Below are 26,284 nucleotides of genomic sequence, written 5' to 3'. Positions count from 1 at the left end.
TAGGAAACGCTGGTTTATAGTAAACAAGTTGCCATTGAACAGAATGTTTCTCTGTGTGCATATCTTTGTTGAGTAATGTATATATCCTAACAACACCAATGCTGCAAGAACATCGATCCATACCATCGATGGACCAGATAAGACCAGTCGTGGTTCACAAATGGTTTAATGTAAGATCTGAGAATTTTATGCCCTTCAGACAGTCTTCCCTTGTTTGTGGTTCAAGTGAATAGGCCTACTGGAGATACTTGCACACATGAATGAAAATATTTTGTAGGATTCCCGCTTATGTTATCCTGGACACCCTGGCACTGCAGCAGGAAACCTGCTCATGGGAGGTGAAAATAACTAGTTAAAATGTCATCCCATCTGTCTCATTAAGTGTTTTTTCCTACTGTGTCACTAAACCGCAGCATAGGAAGTTTAAATCTGTAGCTGCCTTGAACAGTGTCAGGAAATCACCAGTCAACCTGTAAAGTACAGCGGACACAGTTACCTGGGGCAAACGATCTGAACTGTCGCTCAAGCGGACGTGACACTGTCCTTGCACTCACGTCAGGTACTTTCAAATGTTTCCCCAATAGAAGTGACACTATTACTTTAGGCAGTCCGTCAACGTACAATGTACAAACAGTTTGAGTCGGATTTTACAAACCACACAGCTCATATGGTAACCTCATGGCTCCGTAATGCCAAGAAGATAAATATACCAGGTAAATGAGGGTATATTGTGTGTATCTGTGAAATAGTGTAGGCCCTATGTCTTGGTCTGTATGAAATCTGTGGTTATTAAAGGTCAACTTACCATTGAGAGTGAGGCTGTGCAGCTTTAGAGCCTTTCATTTATATTACAGACGGGGTGCGTGGCAGTGAAAGAGAGAAGGAAAGAGACATGCATTGAAAAAATGGATGACTCTCCCATTGGTAATTTCATGATTGTAGCTCAGTGTGTGGATCATTTTCAAACAAAGCTTAAAATCCTTAAAATACCTTTAGCTAAAAATAGGTCTAACAGCAGATATATGAATTAAATGGGCGATATGTTGCGCATCTGAGCGTAATGATATGCAAGGCTTATGAYATTGCACAGGAGGGTCCAGAACATGCTCTTAGTACAGAGCCCTGTGTTATTTTTTACCCTTGGCTTAATATGTGTTACTCCATTAGTTTTAGGGGTTAGTTGCAATCAGAAAACAAAATAGCCAGTGTTTACAGTGGATCACAAGGGTTTCAGTATGTGTGCATTTTGTAATGGAAAAACACAAAATGAACTTGCCACAAAAAATATTCCAGGTTTTCACTGTCTGCAACTGACTATATATATATATACAAAAATAATAATCAAAATGAAACTTCACTCCTTGTTATGGAAAGGTGTCAATAATTGACAGGAAAAAGGCTCATTTTGGGGGTAGTTGAGTCATCTCAATTTCCTGTTGTAACTATCACTTCTCATTTACAGGAAAGAATAATAAAATCCACCTCGCTCAGCAGCTGAAGTAGGTCAATATTGACAAAGCCTCTTCTTACACCAAACAACTGGGTTCAGTTCATAGAGCTGAGCACTACGCTACAGGGCCCACTCACATAACTTGGGCCAAAACCAAGCTCCAATGCTGTTTTCCCATTACAAATGCAGACACAAACAMAGTAATTAAAATACTTACTGAACAGGAAAAGCACGCTCCTAGATAAATGCCTTTTCTAAAACACTCTCCCTGCCCTCAGGCGTCAGCTTTGCTTTAGCCAGAACATGGGTACMTAGACAGCGATTCTAACTGTATGCGAATATTTCAAGACCAACACCTACCAAAAATCATGTTCCTTTCAGTCATAACATGCGCTCTCACACAATGACCTATGAACTACACACAAAAAATAAGTATTTCTTGCCTGTAAACTAGAACCTCCATTTCAGCAGTAAAAAGGTTGATAAACATTGGATCTTGACCCTCTTTAAAAAGGTAACCACATAACATGTGGTGTTGCAAAGAGACATGCAGATGTACTCACATTGGCACACACAAAGAAACCTATGTTAATCAGTCCACAAATATGACAAGCAAATAATCTCAGACACAAAAGTACTGGCTATATTGCTCAGCTGTGCTGCAGCACAATCTTTACTTTAGTACAGCTCAGTATGAAGATTCCTTTTTTAAATAAAAATCCTCCTTGGACAAACTCGAATACCAGATCCTATGCAACAGTGACAAGCCGGAGCATTTTAAAATTGTGGGAGGCAACACGGATGTCTACAGAGACTTGGACAAACTCAAGGCTCCTTTTATGAATGCTTTTATTTTTTGTCTTCAATTTATAATTCAAGTACATGGATTCTTAGATAATCACCTTTTAATCCAGAAAAAAAAACAATCAGTAGCAGTACTTTAAAACACCACACATTTTCCATCCGTTTTAAAAACCGTTCCCATTCCTAAGACACGTTGAACTCTTGTAAACATGACACAAATCAATCATTTCAATTACAAAAAAGAAATCTGATAGAAAAATATCTTTCCTGTTATAGGTATTTCTCTTCTGCCTATTTACATTAGGTACTTATCAGTACAATCTAATAAAAAAAATGGCATAAAAGAAAGGCCTTTGGTTTCAAGAAAACGTAAATGTCCATTCCCTATCCTATGTACAGTGTCAATGTCATTGATTGTTTTCATCTTGTTCGATGTAATTTGTAGCCAAATCTGTGGGACCTCTACAGGTTTGGTTCAGAACAGAAACTCTACCTACAATCAGGTGTCAGTTGGAGCACTYGGGGCACAGAACTTTCGATGGGCGAAATGGCCGAGGACAATGAGTAGCATCTCAGAGGTGCTGCTGAGCGCCACTATGAAGGGTGCCTGGGACGCAAAGTCAGCCTCCGCCCGCCGGAACGACAGCTGCATAACCGCCAGCGCCAGGAGACTGTTCTGCACCCCCACCTCAATACTGACCGTCTTCCTCTGTGGCACTGCCAGCCCTGCCAGCTTCCCCATCCCAAACCCCAGCAGCAGGCCAAACACGGGCACAGTCACCCCCGCAACCACTATCTGAGGTCTCACATTGGCCAGGATAGACGCCCCCATCTGATAGGCCATGAAGATGCCGCCCACGATGAGCACGAAGCTGAAGGGACGGATCAGTGCCAGCAGCACGCGGGTCAGCTTGGGCAGACGTAGCTTCACCAGCATGCCCAGGGAGATGGGGATGGCAATGAAAAGAAGGGTGCCCAGGATCTTGACAAAGGGCACATGGAGGGCAGCGTGGACCCCCAGTAACCTGCCGTACAGGGCAGAGGACAGGGGCATGGCTGCTGCAGCTACCACTGTGGACACTAGTGTCATGGAGATGGCCAGAGTGACATCGCCACCTAGTAGCAGGCTGTAGAGGTAGCCTCCGCCTCCACCTGGGGCAGAGCATGTGATGACCAGGCCCAGGGAGAGGGCCTTGGGCAGGGAGCCCAGCCTGGACAGGCCATATGCGTACAGTGGCATGACCAGGAACTGACCTGCGACCCCTAAGATGAGGGGCACAGGCCTCCGCAGGAGACCCCTCAGCACCTCTACCTCTACCTTGCACCCAAAAGCACACTTGTTGATGAAGATGAGTGGCAGCAAGGCAAATAGGACAGGGTTCTCTGAGAAGTGGGACAGCCCGCCCGACTGTATAAGCTGGGCGGCTGGGTCATCACTGCCAGGCGCCACCTTGATGGAGTAGTCTGTCCTTTCCTCAATTACGGCCGAACCAGAATCCTGGTCCAAGTCCAGTAGCTGGATGAGCAGCTGTGCCCGACCTGGCCACCCAGACCGTATGCTGATTATGTAACTCTTCAAGGGCCCTGTATGCCCACTGTCACTTACATTCAGAATGGAAAGAACCTCCGGGTCCAGGGAGCGTACCTTGACCGTCTGCTTCCAGCTCTCGCGGTCCTTCCTACTTGCGGTGCTCCGGTATTGACTGAAGATTACAATCACGCCCTTAGTGTTTTCGGGAAACTCAAATTCCTGGGAGGTCCCGTCCCCGATTTGTATATACCTTCTGCTGCTGTCGGCCGTCACGTTCGTGTTGATGTCTGTCAGGGACCGGACCGCCGTTGAACAGTCTGCTCCTCTCTTTATCAAGAAGAGAAAACAGAATAGAAATAGCGTCCTCATTGTTTTGACGGACAGGGGGCAGAGGGGCGCCGCAAATACACGCCTTTGCCCAGCCTGCGACCTCCCCAGTCCGTCTTAAACGGCTTCCCTTTTACAAAATGCGATAAAACTTATCAGATCCCCTGATATAATAGCTAGGTAGGCAGCCCGGTCTAAATTTCTTCTGGCACCCATTTAGCATCACCCGTGTTCTTGTTCTTTTTCTACCGGAATTTAAACATCACCCGCCCCATCCAAATTAACCGTACTTAAATTCCGAGCAAAAATGTACTGTCATATTTATATCGATTCAAGATTCCTTTTAACGTGCTAACAAAAAAAATGTCTACCTCGGTGAACCCTCGCCTCACGTTACGGTTTTTACTGTCTTTACTTGATAGCAACTGTCACCACGGTCGTTTCCTCTGCTTCTCCTCTCACTCACTCGCTAAACCCTCCCTTAATCCAATCAGAGCAGCCCCCAGCGTTAACTCTCTAGTTCCCTTACCAAATAAGCACCWACGTCACATTTGAAAATCTGAAAGCGGGGGTGTTCTTTCTTCCCTATATGGGCCGCATTCTCACCATCATAGAGGAAACACTGTTGATGACGGYCCTATATGACCGGGGTCTTGCGACAGAGATCGGAATTTACACAATTACACTGATTGGCCAGATGATGGCCAATCAGTAACAATAGATTGAAAACGTARATGTTGAAAATTCACGCCCCTCACCTCGGGTGATCTTAAGTCAATTCGGTACATAGATTCTTCCAAATGGCCGATCTGCACGAAACTTGATAAGTGGCATCTAGAGACAACAGTCTCTCAACGCAATATTTTCCAGACTATTACCTAAAACAACGTGGCCACTATTGACCAATAAACATTCACGTGGGAGTGGACTGACACATATATGCATATATATCAGTCAAGGATATTCTAACTGTAACAAAATTTGGTACACATGTTGCAAACACTGTCAAGACTCAACATCTGCAAGAACATTCATATCGACCACATGGTGGCGCTATAACGGGCACATGTTTATATATCTTGATCTCTTTGACTCAGAGTGTTGAAATTTGGCACACATGCTCAGGGAWGTGAATCTAACTAACCCAAGCAATATCTCAGACAACGCGCTGCGTCATTCGTGGAGGTCGACATGTTTACTATTGCCTTGTTTATAAAGGGGAGAACCCACTGCAAAATGCTGTGGCCATGTTACAGTATGTTGATGAAAGCCAAATGGGGGAATAAGTTAAACACATAGTCCAAACACACAATTAAAAGTTACTGCGGTTCACTATGGTTGAAGGATGGTCTTTTCCCTTATTTAGTTATTCTGACATCACACACACACACACACACACACAACACACACACACACACACACACACACACACACACACACACACACACACACACACACACACACACACACAACACACCACACACACACACACACACACACACACACACACACAGGGTCATTCTATAAAATGATGGCTTTCCTGTCGTGCCTTAACCACCAAAAAACCTTACAAGTGTCAGATAATGAAACAAATACATATGTTTTTTGTTTTAATTGAAATGTGTTATTGTTAATAAAATATATGTAAGACAGTTATATTGAAAAACATTTTTTTTTTAATATATTGTATAACACTGGAAAGTGTTCAAGCTAGTCTGTTCTAGTTCCAGATGTTTGATGTCTGGTGAGCTCTAGAATAACACATCGTCTGTGTTCCATTGAAAATCTACGTTGAACTTAATAGGCATCTTGAGGTTTTGTAACCGTTATTATTTTATCTTTAGAAGCTKGATGGGCCACTGCAGGAACAACATCAAATTGTCTTGATCTTTTGCCCGCTGCATATTTCCTCACTGAGCAAAAGCACAGTGACCAATAACACACACACACACTGCATGGTATCCAGTTCCAGGTCGCTGCCAAGTACTGCTGATGGGACATTCGTACACAACAAATACAATTGTGAAATTTGATACCAACATTTGTATTATGTAAGGGAACCCGTTCTCTCAGAACAGCCAGTGCAGCACATAAGATGAATGGGTTTATGGCATGATGTGTCTCCTACTTTATAAAAGGTTAAGTGAGTCCAGTCAGTATTTTTAGTGAGACAGCTATTCAAACTATCATASATAGTGAGTGCAGCCACTTTCAATTTAATGATGAGTGCAGTCATCTATTGTGCAGTGTGGCCTACAGCACTTTGACTCATAGGTTCCAAGAAAAGAGGGAGGTCTTCTGTGAAAGCATTTCAGCCGACAACCTGCTGATCTGGAAAGCTCTCCTGACATTTAGCAGAGTGACTGATGTTAAGAGCCACAAGGCAGCCCAGTGTTTTGTTTCCCAGCTCTGTTATAATATAACTCACAAAAGACACAGGGAAAAAGCTCTTGGGTAGATTTCCACCCACACCTACTGTAGACAGTTGTTCCAGTATGGCCATGGTGACAAATTAGAGGTTTCTTTGAAGTTAGGCACTAAGGCATGTACAGTATACAACAATTAGTCTATGTCTGCCTCTGACTGAAAGACTAAACATACTTCAAAAGTTATCTACAACATGACACAGTGACCCGTTTACACTAGATGAATGTAGGCAAGCRTGTTATACACAGGAGGTTGGTGGCACCTTAATCTGGGGAGKACGGGCATGTGGTAATGGCTGGAGCGRAATAGGTGGAAATGTATCAACTCCGTGTGTTTGATGCCATTCCATTTGCTCCATTCCAGCCATTATTATGTGCCGTCCTCCCCTCAGCAGCTTCCACTGGTGTTATATAAYCTTATCTGGCAAATATAAGGACCATCAGTCCACCAGGAAAAGGAACCAAAATATATGTGAGGCAGTGAAATTTCACAGCATCACAGAGAACTATCAACAGTTTGAACTGTGAAGTATGTGAGCTTACTAGAGCAAAGAGTAAAATATGTATATGTGTTAAAGCAATTATCAATCACAAAATAAGACAGGTTGACCCTAGTCTATGGATTGAACCCATGTTGTGGTTACATGGTACCTGGTTACATTTAAAAATGCTGCAAACTAAGCAATAAGTATATCAGTTTGCTTGTGCTGCTGTCATTTCCTGAGTGTTGAAATTATATTAGTAGAGCCACATTTTCATATCAGAGGGCTTTTATTTCCACAAGATAAAACACATGAGTATAAATAAACCTCCCCCTGTAAACTGAAAATGATTCCCAAAATGTCTTACTGTAGCTACAGCAGCCACATTTCTGGTTTGATGGGTACAGAAAGGGGAATCCTTATTATATGCTGACATAACCTACATAGGATCAATCACTAGAACTAGTTGAATTCAGGCACTGAGGAGAAGCACCTACGCAAATACCTGCATCCCAATAAGGCATAAATATTCAAAGCAAATAGGCATGAATTAGCAAAAGATTAAGAGAAATAWAGAAACAAAAAGTAGTTAATTTGACTGCTTAAAAAAAAACATGACTGAGGATTGTCCTCTCTGTACAGTATATATAACTAATGATTACATTATGTCAAAGGATCATTTCTACTATGAGTTAAGAAGTAGTGTGTGTGATGYCATGACTTTCTTTGTGTTGTCAAACTGTGGAAAAGTTGGTATACATCAGAGCACTCATTGATGGTCTGTTTGGTAGAAGGCCTCCCCTTCACACTGTGTTGAAGAGAACCTGTGTTATACTCCTTCCATCTGACCGGTAGCAAATAGAAAACAAAAGATATTAAATATAAAAACAAAGACAACCCCACATTTGAAATACAAATATAAGGACCCCTGGCAAAATAAGTGCCAGGGGTCCTTACATTACATGAATATGTCTGTTTTAAAACACCCCTTTCCACTATAGGATTTATATATTTTGTAAAACCCTTTTTTATTTTCAGGAAAACCCTCCCCTTCAAATATACATACAGAAAGAAATTCTCAAGTGGCAATGTACCAAAATTCACAAGAACTAACCAACCAAGGGGAATATTTAAGGGAGCCCTGAAGGAGAGAAGACAAGAGTGAGAGACAGAAAGACTGATATGGGAGAGGGAAAACCAGAGGTGGGGAAAATAGATTGTTGTGCAACAGAGAGAGAGATGGACAGCGACAGAGAGGGACATAGAGAGAGAGATGGACAGAGAGACAAAGGAGAGACCCATGCCTTCTCAGGTGGTATTTTCAGCAACACAGTGTGAGTGTGCATATAAATAGATGTGGGGATGGAAATCAATAGGCTCATTAGGTCATCACGATAAAAACAGTTCGATAGAGTCACACAGCTCCCTCCGCTGTCTGTTCCCAAGCAGCTGTCAAGCCTCCATCTGTCTCGCAAATACCCAAGATATATCTTCAGTTCCGCAACGCTGCCAACCTGCAACAAAAGTAAAAAAGAGTCATTGTTTATTTATATGAAAATCTTTGCCTATGACGTCACATAGATCGAAACATTCCATTCTGTTAATTTATAAAGCCCTTTTGAAAAAACTGCCACGTAATCTAACATTGTTACCAACCTATAGAAGCACGAGTGTACCATACCCGCTCACAGGGATAGCTAATGCTTGAAATTCCATCGGTTACTACATATTTAGTTACAGTTTTTCGTTTCTTCACACCTCACTTATGGAACAATTTTCAGAATACCCTACAGTTGAACACATCGGCGCATTCAGATTTTTTGATAGAGGACCTCTTCAATGACGAATGTTGGTGTTTTTATAATTGTGTTTTTTTGTTGTGTGTTTCCTATGCTCCTGCATTGATTTTAGTATCTGTGTAACTTTTTTTGTGTAATTGCTGCTGATCTTGTCATGCAGGTTTCCCTTGAAAAAGAAACCTTGGTCTCAATAGTGCTCCCTGCTTGAAAGGGTTAAACAAATAAATAATTTATTATAAACAGTCATTAATTGTAACATTATTTTTTTTAAAGTGTTTTCTATAGTCCATGGAATATCACCTGCATAATTAAAAAGGGGGTCTATCAAAGCTCCAACACATCTAGCCAGAATCTACACTACTTCACAGTCTAAAATCATTTGAGAATAGCTTAGGTTGCCTTGTCATCATCACATTTCCTTATTTTAGAAAACAAGCCAAATATCACACAGTAGCCAGTGAAAGCTGGATTGTTAGTGTACCTGCGGGACAGCTGGTCCTCCTTCTCGTGCTGTGAGCGCGAGGAGCTCTCTCCCAGTGAGGTGGCTCCTGCAGGCACCTGGCTGAGCTGGTCCATCACCTCCAGACCACTCTCCTCTGCTATCTGGAGGATGAGGTCATCCACCTGGTCTTGGGGCGTGGTCAGCGTGGTGGCCGAGCTCATCGAGTCCTCCATCACCTACAGGATGGGAACAGTGAGTGGGTTTGTTGTTTCACCATTAACGCAACATATATGATTATCCAGAAAGGTACAGTAATACATGGTGAGATAGAGGGTTAAGTGAACAACAATGGTTAGTTAATTAGGAGTATAATGGTTGAGGCCTATTGAAATAGAGGTCTTAGGAAAGAAGGTGACAAGTGAATAAGAGGTAGGTGAAGTAATGATTTAAATCGATTAGGAGTACAACAGTTATACACATGAGGAATACTTTCTATAACTTGTGCCACTCACAGAGGTGTGAACATCCAGGTTCTGGACCTGTGTCTCAAACTTGTCCATGACAGCAGACACCTTCTGCAGGTCCATGGAACCCAGTGCCTTGTCGAGTGCCTTTGTGACCTGCGTCATATTCTTTGTGACCTAGGGGGAAAAAAGCCAGAAAGGATCAGATAAGCAGAGAGCCACATATGAAAGTAGGACAGAGTGCATGCTCATGAAAGTAGACAATAGAGAAGATGGTAGAGATTGGGGGTCAAGAGAAAGATGACATTGACTGATGAGTGAAATACAATTGAATGACAGCACACTGTTGTTATTATTAGGTAGAGGGAATAGACTCACCGCCTTCATAGCGACTGCAGTCTGGACCTTGGAGGCTACAGCATCAACACGAGATGCCATGCGCAGCCAATTAAGGCCCTCGTTCTTCTTACGGATGGCATTCTCTGCATACACTCTGGCAACGTCCACATTCTTCAACTGAAGAGCCTGGTGAGACAAACACACAGTGGGGAGAACAAGTATTTAAGACACTGCCAATTTTGCAGGTTTTCCTACTTACAAAGCATGTAGAGGTCTGTAATTTTTATCATAGGTACACTTCAACTGTGAGAGACGCAATCTAAAACAAAAATCCAGAAAATCACATTGTATGATTTTTAAGTAATTAATTTGCATTTTATTGCATGACATAAGTATTTGATCACCTACCAACCAGTAAGAATTCCGGCTCTCACAGACCTGTTTGTTTTTCTTTAAGAAGCCCTCCTGTTCTCCACTCATTACCTGTATTAACTGCACCCGTTTGAACTCGTTACCTGTATAAAAGACACCTGTACACACACTCAATCAAACAGACTCCAACCTCTCCACAATGGCCAAGACCAGAGAGCTGTGTAAGGACATCAGGGATAAAATTGTAGACCTGCACAAGGCTGGGATGGGCTACAGGACAATAGGCAAGCAGCTTGGTGAGAAGGCAACAACTGTTGGCGCAATTATTAGAAAATGGAAGAAGTTCAAGATGACGGTCAATCACCCTCGGTCTGGGGCTCCAWGCAAGATCTCACCTCGTGGGGCATCAATGATCATGAGGAAGGTGAGGGATCAGCCCAGAACTACACGGCAGGACCTGGTCAATGACCTGAAGAGAGCTGGGACCACAGTCTCAAAGAAAACCATTAGTAACACACTACGCCGTCATGGATTAAGATCCTGCAGCGCACGCAAGGTCCCCCTGCTCAAGCCAGTGCATGTCCAGGCCCATCTGAAGTTTGCCAATGACCATATGGATGATCCAGAGGAGGAATGGGAGGTCATGTGGTCTGATGAGACAAATATAGCTTTTTGGTCTAAACTCCACTCGCCGTGTTTGGAGGAAGAAGAAGGATGAGTACAACCCCAAGAACACCATCCCAACCGTGAAGCATGGAGGTGGAAACAYCATTCTTTGGGGATGCTTTTCTGCAAAGGGGACAGGACGACTGCACCGTATTGAGGGGAGGATGGATGGGGCCATGTATCGCGAGATCTTGGCCAACAACCTCCTTCCCTCAGTAAGAGCATTGAAGATGGGTCGTGGCTGTGTCTTCCTGCATGACAACGACCCGAAACACACAGCCAGGGCAACTAAGGAGTTCCTCCATAAGAAGAATCTCAAGGTCCTGGAGTGGCCTAGCCAGTCTCCAGACCTGAACCCAATAGAAAATCTTTGGAGGGAGCTGAAAGTCCGTATTGCCCAGCGACAGCCCCGAAACCTGAAGGATCTGGAGAAGGTCTGTATGGAGGAGTGGGCCAAAATCCCTGCTGCAGTGTGTGCAAACCTGGTCAAGAACTACAGGAAACGTATGATCTCTGTAATGGCAAACAAAGGTTTCTGTACCAAATATTAAGTTCTGCTTTTCTGATGTATCAAATACTTATGTCATGCAATAAAATGCAAATTAATTACTTAATCATACAATGTGATTGTCTGGATTTTTGTTTTAGATTCCGTCTCTCACAGTTGAAGTGTACCTATGATAAAAATTACAGACCTCTACGTGTTTTGTAAGTAGGAAAACCTGGAAAATCGGCAGTGTATCAAATACTTGTTCTCCCCACTGTACTATCAAAAGTCACTTCAGTTGCCTATGTAAACAAGTTCAGGGGCTTATGTGTAACAAGCATCTTAGAGTAAGAGTACTGATCTAGGATCAGGTCCACCCTGTCCATGTAATCTTATTAATTGTGATCTAKAAGGAAAACTGATCCTAAATCAGCACTCCTACTCATTTTGGCCCCTGGTTGTAAATCCTTTGGTCAGTAATGGACCAAGGCAGCCTCAACCATGATCATCCACTGCCACCTGCTGGGTAATGTGTAGCACACCTCTTTATTTGACCTGTCCTGTCAAACGCCAACAGAACACAATGCCTAATAATTATGTTAAAATGAGCTACACTACATCACCAAAAGTATGTGGACACCACTTTAAATTAGTGTATTCAGCTATTTCAGCCACACTCGTTGCTGACATGTCTATAAAATTGAGCATACAGCCATGCAATCTCAATAGACAAACATTGGCAGTAGAATGGCCTTACTGAAGAACACAGTGACTTTCAACGTGGCACCATCATTGGACGCCACACCTTTCCTCAGTTAGTCAAATTTCTGCCCTGCTAGAGCTGGCCCAATCAACTGTAAGTGCTGTTATTGTGAAGTGGAAACGTCTAGGAGGAACAATGGCTCAGCCGCGAAGTGGTAGCCACAGAACCTCACAGTTTTGAAATGCTTCTGGAGGCAACGTCAGCACAGCACTGTTCGTCGGGAGCTTCAGGAAATGGGTTTCCATTGCTGAGCAGCCGAACACAAGCCTAAGATCACCATGCGCAATGCCAAGTGTCGGCTGGAGTGGTGTAAAGACCGCCGCCATTGGACTCTGGAMCAGTGGAAACGCGTTCTCTGGAGTGATGAATCACGCTTCACCAACTGGCAGTCTGGACAAATCTGGGTTTGGTGGATGTCCGGAGAACGCTACCTGCCGAATGCATAGTGCCAACTGTAAAGTTTGGTGGAGGAGGAATAATTGTCTGGGGCTGTTTTTCATGTTTCAGGCTAGGCATTTAGTTCTATTGAAGGAAAATCTTAAAGCTACAGCATACAATGACATTCTAGATGATTCTGTGCTTCCAACAGTTTGGGGAAGGCCCTTTCCTGTTTCGGCATGACAATGCCCCCATGCACAAAGCGAGGTCCATAGAGAAATTGTTTGTCGAGATCAGTGTGGAAGAACTTGACTGGCCTTCAGAGCCTTGACCTCAACCCCATCAAACACCTTKGGGATGAATTGGAACGCCGCCTGTGAACCAGGGCTAATCGCTCCACATCAGYGCCCGACCTCACTAATGCTCTTGTGGCTGAATGGAAGCAAGTCCCCACAGCAAATGTTCCAACATCTAGTGGAAAGCCTTCCCAGAAGAGGAAAGGCTGTTATACAGTGGCAGCAAAGGAGATGACCAACTCCATATTAATACCCATGATTTTGGAATGAGATGTTTGACGAGCAGTGTAGTGTATTTAATGACACAAATTGTATCAATATTCTCACGTTGTTTATACACTATGGGGTTTACTGAGTGCTGATCCTGCCTAGTCGTTTCAGTACTAGTATGAACAATACACTGATCCTACYTGAGCCTGATGAGCCTTACATTAAAAGACATTTCATGAGCCTTACATTAGACATTTCATGACGCAAGCCCCCAAAAAATCCCAAATGATTGCGCAGTTATCCAAAACATAGACCTATATGATATAGGCTACTGCACATTAAGCACGACAGAAAAACATAAAAGCCCACAAATGTAGCTCGCTACAGTGCCTTCGGGAAAGTATTCAGACCCCTTGACTTTTTCCACATTTTGTTACATTACAGCCTTATTCTAAAATTGATTCAATATCATTTTCCCCTCATCAACCTACACACAATAAGCCATAATGACAAAGCAAATACAGGTTTCTAGAAATGTTTGCAAACATATGAAATATAAAACAGATACCTTATTTACATAATTATTCAGACATTTTGCTATGAGACTGGAAATTGATCTCAGGTGAATCCTGTTTGAATTGATCATCTTTGAGATGTTTCTACAACTTGGAGTCCACCTGTGGTAAATTCAATTGATTGGACATGATTTGGAAAGGCACACATCTGTCTATATAAGGTCCCACAGTTGACAGTGCATGTCAGAGCAAAAAAATWGGTTGAAGAAATTGTCCGTAGAGCACCGAGACAGGATTGTGTCAAGGCACAGATCTGGGGAAGGGTACCAAAAACATTTCTGCAGCATTGAAGGTTCCCAAGAACACAGTGGCCTCCATCATTCTTAAACGGAAGGAGTTTGGAATCACCAAGACTCTTCCTAGAGCTGGCCGCCCGACCAAACTGAGCAATCGGGGAAGAAGGACCTTGGTCAGGGAGGTGACCAAGAACCCGATGCTCACTCTGACAGAACTCYAGAGTTCCTCTGTGGAGATGGGAGAACCTCCCAGAAAGACAACCATCTCTGCAGCACTCCACCAATCAGGCTTTTATGGTAGAGTGGCCAGACGGAAGCCACTCCTCAGTAAAAAAGGCACGACAGCCCGCTTGGAGCTGATGATCCTTGATGAAGTCCTGAGCACTCTGGAGCAGGTTCTCAGACTGGGGCGAARGTTCACCTTCCAACAGGACAATGACCCTTAAGCACACAACCAAGACAATGCARGAGTGTCTTAGGGACAATTCTCTGAAAGTCCTTGAGTGGCCCAGCCAGAGCCTGGACTTCAACCCGATCRAACATCTCTGGAGAGATCTGAAAATAGCTGTGCAGCAATGCTCCCCATTCAACCTGACAGAGCTTGAGAGGATCTGCAGAGAGGAATGGGAGAAACTCCCCCAAAAAAACAGATGTGCCAATCTTGCAGTGTCATACCCAAGAAGACTCGAGGCTGTAATCACTGCCAAAGGTGCTTCAACAAATTACTGTGTAAAGGGTCTGAATACTTATGCAAATGTAACATTTCAGTGTATTTTTAATACATTTGCCAAAATGTAAAAAAATATATATATATATATATTTGCTTTGTTATTATGGGTTATTGTGTGTAAATTGATGAGGGAAAAATCTATTTTTGAATAAGCCTGTAACTTAACAAAAAGTGGAAAAAGTCAAGGGGTCTGAATACTTTCCGAATGCACTTTATTTTCTCTCTTGGGCAAATAACTGAAACTAGCTCCAGTAGGCTAATATTTTTGAGTGTGAACTGTATGGTATTAWATGGACTGGAATTACACACATTGTTCAAACAAGGATAAAGCAGGGAGAGAATGTGATTCTTGTGCAGCTGATGCGGCCTACGAAGTTACAAGTAYAGGCTAGACATTTGATTTTKAAATATATTAAGGCATATTTGCATAATTAGTGGCTGACGCATATATACATCTTCCATAATATTTYCCCTAATGTTATTAGCCTACCTCCCCTTTCTCTCTCTATTGTTGCTTCATTCCTTCCTCACTTTCAACAGTTATAAATTGTTGTCGTCCATATTTTATCATTCTAATGACATCCTTGAATAATATAGGACTAGAATTAGATGAATTAGAAAGGCTTTCACTTCGCTTCATGAAGATTGAATGGTTACCGCCATCACGTGTTCGCTCTTCTTTCAAACTACCCGTGAGTTCTATTGGCTGCTGTATTTAACATTGAGCAAACAAGAGCTTGCGTACCTCTTCGAATAGTCTATTGGTAGAAGAAATTCAGAAAAAAATGATGTCCAGCAAGCTATTCTTGTCTAGCTTTGACTGCATGGGACTTCAATAGCTAAGGAAATTTTTTTAGGGAGAGGCGCCAGCGAAGCACAGGTGCTTACGTATTGCACTAAAAACAGAGGCTATAAGATAGAAGCTAATTATGCATAACCCAGCATTAATTAGCTAAATATAAAAGTTAATACTGAATTGAATTTATTACCTGAAAGAGGTAGGCTAGGTTAGKACATATATACATGTATTTTTCTAGGACATCTATACTCAGCAAAAAAAGAAACGTCCCTTTTTCAGGACCATGTCTTTCAAAGATAATTTGTTTAAACACTGCTTCACATGCTTGATCATTGAACCATGCACAATTAATGAACATGTACCTGTGGAACGGTCGTTAAGACACGAACAGCTTACAGACGGTAGGCAATTAAGGTCACAGTTATGAAAAATTAGGACACTAAAGAGGCCTTTCTACTGACTCTGAAAAATACCAAAAGAAAGATGCCCAGGGTCCCTGCTCATCTGCGTGAACGTGCCTTAGGCATGCTGCAAGGAGGCATGAGGACTGCAGATGTGGCCAGGTCAATAAATTGCAATGTTCGTACTGTGAGACGCCTAAGACAGCGCTACAGGGAGACAGGACGGACAGCTGATCGTCCTCGCAGTGGCAGACCACGTGTAACAACACCTGCACAGGATCGGTACATCCGAACATCACACCTGCGGGACAGGTACAGGATGGCAACAACAACTGCCCGAGTTACACCAGGAACGCACAATCCCTCCATCAGTGCTCAGACTGTCCGCAATAGGCTGAGAGAGGCTGGACTGAGGGCTTGTAGGCCTGTTGTAAGGCATGTCCTCACGAGACATCACCGGCAACAACGTCGCCTATGGGCACAAACCCACCATCGCTGGACCAGACAGGACTGGCAAAAAGTGCTCTTCACTGACAAATCATGGTTGTCTCACCAGGGGTGATGGTCGGATTCGCGTTAACGTCGAAGGAATGAGCGTGCTACCCTTCCTGCAGGCTCATCCTGACATGACCCTCCAGCATGACAATGCCACCAGCCATACTGCTCGTTCTGTGCGTGATTTCCTGCAGGACAGGAATGCCATGGCCAGCGAAGAACCCGGATCTCAATCCGGTACACGTCTGGGACCTGTTGGATCGGAGGATGAGGGCTAGGGCCATTCCCCTCAGAAATGTCTGGGAACTTGCAGGTGCCTTGGTGGAAGAGCGGGGTAACATTTCACAGCAAGAACTGGCAAATCTGGTGCAGTCCATGAGGAGATGCACTGCCGTACTTAATGCAGCTGGTGGCCACACCAGATACGGACTTACTTTTGATTTTGACCCCCCTCCCTTTGTTCAGGGACACATTACTCCATTTCTGTTAGTCACATGTCTGTGGAACTTGTTCAGTTTATGTCTCAGTTGTTGAATCTAGCTATATTCATATAAATATTTACACATGTTAAATTTGCTGAAAATAAACAGTTGACAGTGAGAGGACGTTTTTGCTGAGTTTATATATAGGGCTATATATCAATCTAGAACAAGAATATCAATTTGAATGGAGTTGATGAAAATGGAGACAGAGTGCTCACGCATGCTCTGATTTAAAGCAACGATATTAAAGTGACAGGCTGTTTTAAAACTCTGCTGCTGCAATGAATAAAATCTTCACAATTAAAAATATGGTGACCCYCAAACGCCAGATGGGTAAATTAGATGCTATTGCGGTCTTTATATTACTGTAGCATAGACTATGCTGCACAAAATGCAGGCCTACCTGTCACAAGAAAAAAAAAGTTACCATGATGAGATGATAGGTTTACATGCATTGTGAACTGCGCTCCATACTGAGATGGGCTCTGGCCCCACCCTAAGCGTTGATGATTCAACATGCAGAGGCAGTAGAGAAGCCAGATTTAGAAATTGCATATAATTTAACAGTTCCATTTCACRCCATATTGTTCATATAAATCATGTATGGGTTTCTCGCAGTTATTATTCCCGGGAAAGGGGAGTAGAATGGCAGGTAACCCGGTTCCTGCCATTCAACACTAATACCCATAACGGGGGTCGTGTTCAGTAGGGAACAGTGTACACCACATAGCAAAAACGTTTTGCAGAAAAAAACTAAAATCTGTTCAGGCAGTACCTTCACACCTCAAAAACATTTCTCCTTACTGCACACAACTCTTTACTAGCCTACATGTGTCCCAGAAAACACACTTACTGACCTTTTTAACTTTGGCTTGCTCAGATTTGGAATCCTTCTCTGCCTTTTTGGCAAGTTTCTCAAGCTGTTTTGCTGTAAACTGTAAAAGAGAGAAGTATTAGCAGACATTTGAGATGTGTAATAAAACATTTGGATGTGTTTAATTAAACTTAACAAAGATAATGCATATTTCTTACATACCTTCAGTTGGAAGAGTGTTTCTGAAATGAAGAAATAAAAAAATAGGATGGGAGGGGTGATAAATACAGCCGAGTGAATTGGGCGTACCTTACTTAACACTAACATTGTGCAATGACAATATGACAGAGTGAGGGTAGTGATCTCTGTGTCCAAATCATAGAATTGTATAAGGCGTCAATGCTTTCTGATCATTGTAAACTATATTGTACTCCCATGGCGATAACGTACGTAATGATAGCTAACTACCTTACATTGAATAATTTAGTGGGAAGTTGCTAATTAACTAGCTAACGTTAGATAGCTATCTAGGCTTACAGACAGTTAAGCAAAATCATCTCTCCAATAATAACCATGTAATGTTAACTTACTCGTCTGAACCTTCTTATTTGAACTAGTCTTAGTTTCTGGTGACATGACATAGCAGCAGGTATCTTAGCTAGCTATTAAAAACGTGTATATTTGGTAAAACCTAATAACATTTTTTAAAGGAATTTCACTGTACTTGTGGTATTAAAACTTGAAAACGTGATTTAGCTCACCGACTGGTTTCCAAGCTTTGTGCTAGCTTATGTCGGCTAGCTAGCGCGACATAGTTCAAAATAAGATGACAACCTCGTCATATCAAAAGTCGAAAACGACTTACCATCCATGTCCGCGTGTATTTGAGTTCCACTTCACCTAAAAAAAAATGTTTTACCTTGCAAATTAGCTAATTGCCCTATTGTATAGATTTCCGTGTATGACGACACTCTTCCGGGTTCAGAACGGGTCACGTGAGAGTGGCGTTTCTGTTGCTGAAGCCAAATAGGAAGAGGCCATTATTGGCAGTCACATGACATGATGTTGATTTTTTTTAGCCCCTTGTCATCCAAATAAAATAAMATKTTATTGGTCACATACACATGGTTAGTAGATGTTAATGCGAGTGTAGCGAAATGCTTGTGCTTTTAGTTCCCGACAGTGCAGTAATATCTAACAAGTAATCTTACAGTTCCACAACAACTACCTTATACACACAAATGTAAAGGGATGGAATAGGAATATGTAAATATAAATATATGGATGAGCAATGGCCGAGTGGCATAGGCAAGATGCAATAGATGATATAAAATACAGTATATACATATGAGATGAGTAATGTAAGATATGTAAACATTATTAAAATKACATTATTTAAAGTGACTAGTGATCCATGTATTAAAGTGGCCAATGATTYGAGTCTGTATGTAGGCAGCAGCCTCACAGTGTTAGTAATGGCTGTTTAACAGTCTGATGGCCTTGAGATAGAAGCTGTTTTTCAGTCTCTCAGTCCCAGCTTTGATGCAACTGTACTGACCTCGCCTTCTGGATGGTAGCGGAGGGAAACAGGCAGTGGCTCCGGTTGTTGTTGTCCTTGATGATCTTTTTGGCCTTCCTGTGACATCGGGTGCTGTAGGTGTCCTGGAGGGCAGGTAGTTTACCCCAGGTGATGCGTTGTGCAGACCACACCACCTTCTGGAGAGCCTTGCGGTTGAGTACAGAGCAGTTGCCGTACCAGGCAGTGATACAGCCCGACAGGATGCTCTCAATTGTGCATCTGTAAAAGTTTGTGAGGGTTTTAGGTGACAAGCCAAATTTCTTCAGCCTCCTGAGGTTGAAGAGGCGCTGTTGTGCCTTCTTCACCACACTGTATGTATGTGTGTGTGGACCATTTCAGTTTTTCCATGATGTGCACGTCGAGGAACTTAAAACTTTTCACCTTCTCCACTACTGTCCCGTCGATGTGGATAGGGGGGTGCTCCCTCTGCTGTCTCCTGAAGTCCACGATCATCTACTTTGTTTTGTTGATGTTGAGTGAGAGGTCGTTTTCCTGATACCACACTCTGAGTGACCTCATCTCCACCCTGTAGGCTGTCTTGTCGTTTTGGAAATCAAGCCCACTACTGTTGTGTCGTCTGCAAACTTGATGATTGAGTTGGAGGCGTGCATGGCCACGCAGTCATGGGTGAACAAGGAGTACAGGAGGGGACTGAGCACGCACCCTTGTGGGGCCCCAGTGTTGAGGATCAGCGAAGTGGAGATGTTGTTTCCTACCTTCACCACCTGGGGGGCGGCCCGTCAGAAAGTCCAGGACTCAATTGCACAGGGCGGGGTTGAGACCCATGGCCTCAAGCTTAATGATGAGCTTGGAGGGTACTATGGTGTTGAATGCTAAGCTGTAGTCAATGAACAGCATTCTTACATAGGTATTCCTCTTGTCCAGATGGGATAGGGCAGTATGCAGCGTGATGGTGATTGTATCGTCTGTTGATATGTTGGGGCGGTATGCAAACTGAAGTGGGTCTAGGGTGGCAGATAAGGTGAAGGTGATATGATCCTTGACTAGTCTCTCAAAGCACTTCATGATGACAGAAGTGAGTGCTACGGAGCGATAGTCGTTTAGTTCAGTTATCTTTGCCTTCTTGAGTACAGGAACAATGGTGGCCATCTTGAAGCATTTGGGGACAACAGTCCCGCAGTCCTTGGTAGCGGGCCGTGTCGGTGGCACTATATRTTATTCTCAAAGCGGGCAAAACGTGTTTAGTTTGACTGGAAGCAACACGTCGGTGTCCGTGACGTGGCTGGTTTTCTTTTTKTAGTCCGTAATTGCCTGTAGAACCTGCCACATATGTCTCATGTCTGAGCCTTTGAATTGCGACTCCACTTTSTCCCTATACCTACGTTTCGCTTGTTTGATTGCCTTGCGGAGGGAATAACTACACTGTTTATATTCAGCCATATTCCCAGACATCTTTCCATGGTTGAATGAGGTGGTTCGTGCTTTCAGTTTTGCGCAAATGCCGCCATCTATCCACGGTTTCTGGTTAGGATAGGTTTTAATAGTCACAGTTGGTACAACATCTCCAATGCACTTCCTTATAAACTCACTTACCCAGTCAGCATATAAATCGATGTTATTCTCTGAGGCTTCCTGGAACGTTTCCCAGTCCGCGTGATCGAAACAATCATGAAGCGTGGATTCCGATTGGTYAGACCAGCGTTGAATGGTTCTGGTCACCGGTAAATCCTGTTTGAGTTTCTGCCTGTAGGATGGTAGGAACAAAATGGAGTCATGGTCGGATTTGCCAAAGGGAGGGCAGGGGAGGGCCTTGTATGCATTGCGTAAGTTTGAGTAGCAGTGGTCCAGTGTATTGCCCGCGCGAGTGCTACAGTCAATGTGCTGATAGAATTTAGTTGGCCTTGTTCTCAAATTAGCTTTGTTGAAATCCCCAGTTACAATAAATGCAGCCTCAGGATATATGGTTTCCAGTTTACATAGAGTCCAGTGAAGTTCCTTGAGGGCCATCGAGGTATCTGCTTGGGGGGGATATACAGTGGGGCAAAAAAGTATTTAGTCAGCCACCAATTGTGCAAGTTCTCCCACTTAAAAAGATGAGAGAGGCCTGTAATTGTCATCATAAGTACACTTCAACTATGACAGACAAAAATTGAGGAAAAATAATTCCAGAAATCACATTGTAGGATTTTAATGAATTTATTTTCAAATTATGGTGGAAATAAGTATTTGGTCAATAACAAAAGTTTATCTCAATACTTTGTTATATACCCTTTGTTGCAATGACAGAGGTCAAACGTTTTCTGTAAGTCTTTCACAAGGTTTTCACACACTGTTGCGGTATTTTGGCCCATCCTCCATGCAGATCTCCTCTAGAGCAGTGATGTTTTGGGGCTGTGCTTGGCAACGGACTTTCAACTCCCTCCAAAGATTTTCTATGGGTTGAGGTCTGGAGACTGGCTAGGCCACTCCAGAACTTGAAATGCTTCTTACGAAGCCACTCCTTAGTTGCCCGGCGTGTGTGTTTGGGATCATTGTCATGCTGAAAGACCCAGCCACGTCATCTTTCAATGCCCTTCTGATGGAAGGAGGTTTTCCAAATCTCACGATACATGGCCCCATTCATTCTTCCTTACACGGATCAGTCGTCCTGGTCCCTTTGCAGAAAAAAAGCCCCAAAGCATGATGTTTCCACCCCCATGCTTCACAGTGTATGGTGTTCTTTGGTGCAACTCAGCATTCTTTGTTCCTCCAAACACGACGAGTTGAGTTTTTACCAAAAGTTCTATTTGGTTTCATCTGACCATATGACATTCTCCCATTCTTCTTCTGGATCATCCAAATGCTCTCTGCAAACTTCAGACGGGCCTGGACATGTACTGGCTTAGCAGGGGGACACGTCTGGGCACTGCAGGATTTGATCCTGCGGCGTAGTGTGTTACTGATGGTAGCTTTTTACTTTGGTCCCAGCTCTCTGCAGGTCATTCATTAGTCCCCCCGTGTTGGTTCTGGGATTTTGCCTCACCTTCTTGTTGATCATATTTGACCCCACGGGGTGAGATCTTGCGTGGAGCCCCAGATCGAGGGAGATTATCAGTGGTCTTGTATGTCTTCCATTTCCTAATAATTGCTCCCACAGTTGTTTTCTTCAAACCAAGCTGCTTCCTATTGCAGATTCAGTCTTCCCAGCCTGGTGCAGGTCTACAATTTTGTTTCTGGTGTCCTTTGACAGCTCTTTGGTCTTGCCATAGTGGAGTTGGAGTGTGACTGTTTGAGGTTGTGGACAGGTGTCTTTTTATACTGATAACAAGTTCAAACAGGTGCCATTAATACAGGTAACGAGTGGAGAACAGAGGAGCCTCTTAAAGAAGAAGTTACAGGTCTGTGAGAGCCAGAAATCTTGCTTGTTTGTAGGTGACCAAATACTTATTTTCCACCATAATTTGCAAATAAATTCATTAAAAATCCTACAATGTGATTTTCTGGATTTCTTTTTCTCATTTTGTCTATCATAGGTGAAGTGTACCTATGATGAAAATTACAGGCCTCTCTCATCTTTTTAAGTGGGAGAACTTGCACAATTGGTGGCTGCCTAAATACTTTTTTGCCCCACTGTACACGGCTGTGACTATAATCGAAGAGAATTCTCTTGGGAGATAATGTGGTCGGCATTTGATTGTAATGAATTCTAGGTCAGGTGAACAGAAGGACTTGTATGTTGTTATGATTACACCATGAGTCGTTAATCATTAGGGCATACACCCACGCCCTTCTTCTTACCAGAGAGATGTTTGTTTCTGTCGGCGCGACGCATGAAGAAATCCGGTGGCACTACCGACTCTGACAACATATCCCGAGAGAGCCATGTTCTGTGAAACARAGGATGTTACAATCTCTGATGTCTCTCTGGAAGGCAAACCTTGCCCTAATTTCATCCACCTTGTTGTCTAGAGACTGGACATTGGCACGCCTTCGAAGTCTGACCAGGAGGCCGCTCCGTCTACCTCTCCTGTGGCGACGTTGTTTTGTGTCGGCCTCTGGGATTAGATCCAATTTCCCTGGTGTGTATATATCCCTGTGTTTCCTGTCTCTCTGTGCCAGTTCGTCTTGTATGCCTTTCAAGTCAACCAGCGCTTTTCCCGTACTCCTGCTTTTATTCTCCTTTTGCTAGTCCTCCAGGTTTTTCACCCTTTCCTGTTTTATAGACTCCGTACCCGCCTGCCTGACTCTTCTGCCTGCCTTCTGCCTGCCCTGACCTCGAGCCTGCCTGCCACTCTGTACCTCCTGGACTCTGAACTGGTGTTGACCTTTTGCCTRTCCACGACCATTCTCTTGCCTACCCCTTTTGGATTGTTTAATAAATATCAAGACTCAAACCATCTGCCTCCCATGTCTGCATCTGGGTCTTGCCTTGTGCCCTGAGAGAGAGAGATTGAGAGAGAGAGAGAGTGAGAGAGATACTCTGGACTGTGGTGAGACATCATCAACAGGAGAAAGAGCAGGAGCTGGAGAACAGAGCACTAGAAGAGAAGGTGAGAGTGCTGGAGGAGAAGGTGAGAAAGATGAGGAGTGACAGAGAACAACCAATTAGAAAGCTGGCCACCCCCGCAGAAAAGCCAACAAACAGCCCATCTCAGATCCTGAACAAAGTCTCGACACCACAGCAGAACAGTTCGCCCCAGACCCTGGCCATAGCCTCGACATCACAGCAGGACAGACAAATGAAGAACCACAAGCCCAGGGGATCCCACCCCCTCTGACCACTCCCATGTTAGCCACCCTTGGTCCCTTGGTCAGGGAGGTGACCAACAACCCTATGGACACTCTGATAGAGCTCCAGAGTTCCTCTGTGGAGATGGGAGAACCTTCCAAAAGGACAACCATCTCTGCAGCACTCAACCAATCAGGCCTTTATGGTAGAGTGGCCAGACAGAAGACACTCCTCAGTAAAAAGCACATGACAGCCCGCTTGGAGTTTGCCTAAAGGCATCTAAAGGATTCTCAGACCATGAGAAACAAGATTCTCTGGTCTGATGAAACCAAGATTGAACTCTTTGGCCTGAATGCCAAGCCTCACGTCTGGAAGAAACCTGGCACCATCCCTACGGTGAAGCATGGTGGTGGCAGCATCATKYTGTGGGGATGTTTTTCAGCGGCATGRACTGGGAGACTAGTCAGGATCGAGGGAAAGACGAACGAAGTAAAGTACAGAGAGATCCTTGATGAAAACCTGCTCCAGGACCTCAGACTGGGGCGAAGGAACACCTTCCAACAGGACAACTACCCTAAGCATACAGCCAAGACAATGCAGGAGTGGATTCGGGACATACAGTGGGGAAGAACAAGTATTTGATACACTGCCGATATTGGCAGGTTTTCCTACTTACAAAGCATGTAAAGGTCTGTAATTTTTATCATAGGTACACTTCAACTGTGAGAGACGGAATCTAAAACAAAATCACAGAAAATCACATGTTATGCTTTTTAAGTAATTCATTTGCATTTTATTGCATGACATAAGTATTTGATCACTACCAACCAGTAAGAATTCCGGCTCTCACAGACCTGTTAGTTTTTCTTTAAGAAGCCCTTTGTTCTCCACTCATTACTACTGCACCTGTTTGAACTCGTTACCTATATAAAAGACACCTGTCCACACACTCTCAAACAGACTCCAACCTCTCCACAATGGCCAAGACCAGAAGAGCTGTGTAAGGACATCAGGGATAAAATTGTAGACCTGCACAAGGCTGGGATGGGCTACAGGACAATAGGCAAGCAGCCTGGTGAGAAGGCAAAAACTGTTGGCGCAATTATTAGAAAATGGAAGAAGTTCAAGATGACGGTCAATCACCCTCGGTCTGGGGCTCCATGCAAGATCTCACCTCGTGGGGCATCAATGATCATGAGGAAGGTGAGGGATCACCCAGAACTACACGGCAGGACCTGTCAATGACCTGAAGAGAGCTGGACCACAGTCTCAAAGAAAACCATTAGTAACACACTACGCCGTCATAGATTAAAATCCTGCAGGCGCACGCAAAGTCCCCCTGCTCAAGCCAGCGCATGTCCAGGCCGTCTGAAGTTTGCCAATGACCATCTGGATGATCCAGAGGAGGAATGGGAGAAGGTCATGTGGTCTGATGAGACAAAAATTTAGCTTTTTGGTCTAAACTCCACTCGCCGTGTTTGGAGGAAGAAAGAAGTGAGTACAACCCCAAGAACACCATCCCAACCGTGAAGCATGGAGGCGGAAACATCCTTCTTTGGGGATGCTTTTCTGCAAAGGGACAGGACGACTGCACCGTATTGAGGGAGGATGGATGGGGCCATGTATCGGCGAGATCTTGGCCAACAACCTCCTTCCCTCAGTAAGAGCATTGAAGATGGGTCGTAGCTGGGTCTTCAGCATGACAACGACCCGAAACCCACAGCCAGGGCAACTAAGGAGTGGCTCCGTAAGAAGCATCTCAAGGTCCTGGAGTGGCCTAGCCAGTCTCCAGACCTGAACCCAATAGAACATCTTTGAGGGAGCTGAAAGTCCGTATTGCCAAGCGACAGCCCCGAAACCTGAAGGATCTGGAGAAGGTCTGTATGGAGGAGTGGGCCAAAATCCCTGCTGCAGTGTATGCAAACCTGGTCAAGAACTACAGGAAACGCATGATCTCTGTAATTGCAAACAAAGGTTTCTGTACCAAATATTAGTTCTGCTTTTCTGATGTATCAAATACTTATGTCATGCAATAAAATGCAAATTAATTATTTAAAAATCATACAATGTAATTTCTGGATTTTGTTTTAGATTCCGTCTCTCACAGTTGAAGTGTACCTATGATAAAAATTACAGACCTCTACATGCTTTGTAAGTAGGAAAACCTGCAAAATCGGCAGTGTATCAAATACTTGTTCTCCCCACTGTATATATATATTTTTTACATTTTTGCAAATGTATATACAGTACCAGTCAAAAGTTTGAACA

The 26,284-nt window shown here is 43.6% G+C and overlaps 2 protein-coding genes across 2 annotated transcripts; both read right to left on the bottom strand.

Annotated features, from left to right (window-relative positions):
* Window positions 1-2,282: 2,282 nt before the first annotated feature.
* Window positions 2,283-4,698, bottom strand: LOC111962307 (P3 protein). The gene has a single exon (XM_023985300.2). It carries the CDS (start codon window positions 4,152-4,154, stop codon window positions 2,754-2,756), a length of 1,401 nt encoding a protein of 466 aa, XP_023841068.1. The 5' UTR covers window positions 4,155-4,698; the 3' UTR covers window positions 2,283-2,753.
* A 3,306-nt stretch (window positions 4,699-8,004) lies between these two features.
* LOC111962306 (charged multivesicular body protein 1a) lies at window positions 8,005-18,741 on the bottom strand. Its single transcript, XM_023985299.2, has 7 exons — window positions 18,634-18,741; window positions 17,991-18,010; window positions 17,812-17,889; window positions 10,104-10,250; window positions 9,774-9,902; window positions 9,301-9,497; window positions 8,005-8,534 (listed from the first exon to the last, which is right to left on the bottom strand). The coding sequence occupies exons 1-7, from the start codon at window positions 18,638-18,640 to the stop codon at window positions 8,513-8,515; spliced, it is 600 nt and encodes a 199-aa protein (XP_023841067.1). The 5' UTR covers window positions 18,641-18,741; the 3' UTR covers window positions 8,005-8,512.
* Window positions 18,742-26,284: the final 7,543 nt, after the last annotated feature.

Source organism: Salvelinus sp. IW2-2015, linkage group LG4q.1:29 (genome assembly GCF_002910315.2).
Source record: "Salvelinus sp. IW2-2015 linkage group LG4q.1:29, ASM291031v2, whole genome shotgun sequence".
NCBI lineage: Eukaryota > Metazoa > Chordata > Actinopteri > Salmoniformes > Salmonidae > Salvelinus > Salvelinus sp. IW2-2015.
Note: the sequence above shows the minus strand (reverse complement) of the source record. Positions and strands in the feature narration are given on the sequence as shown.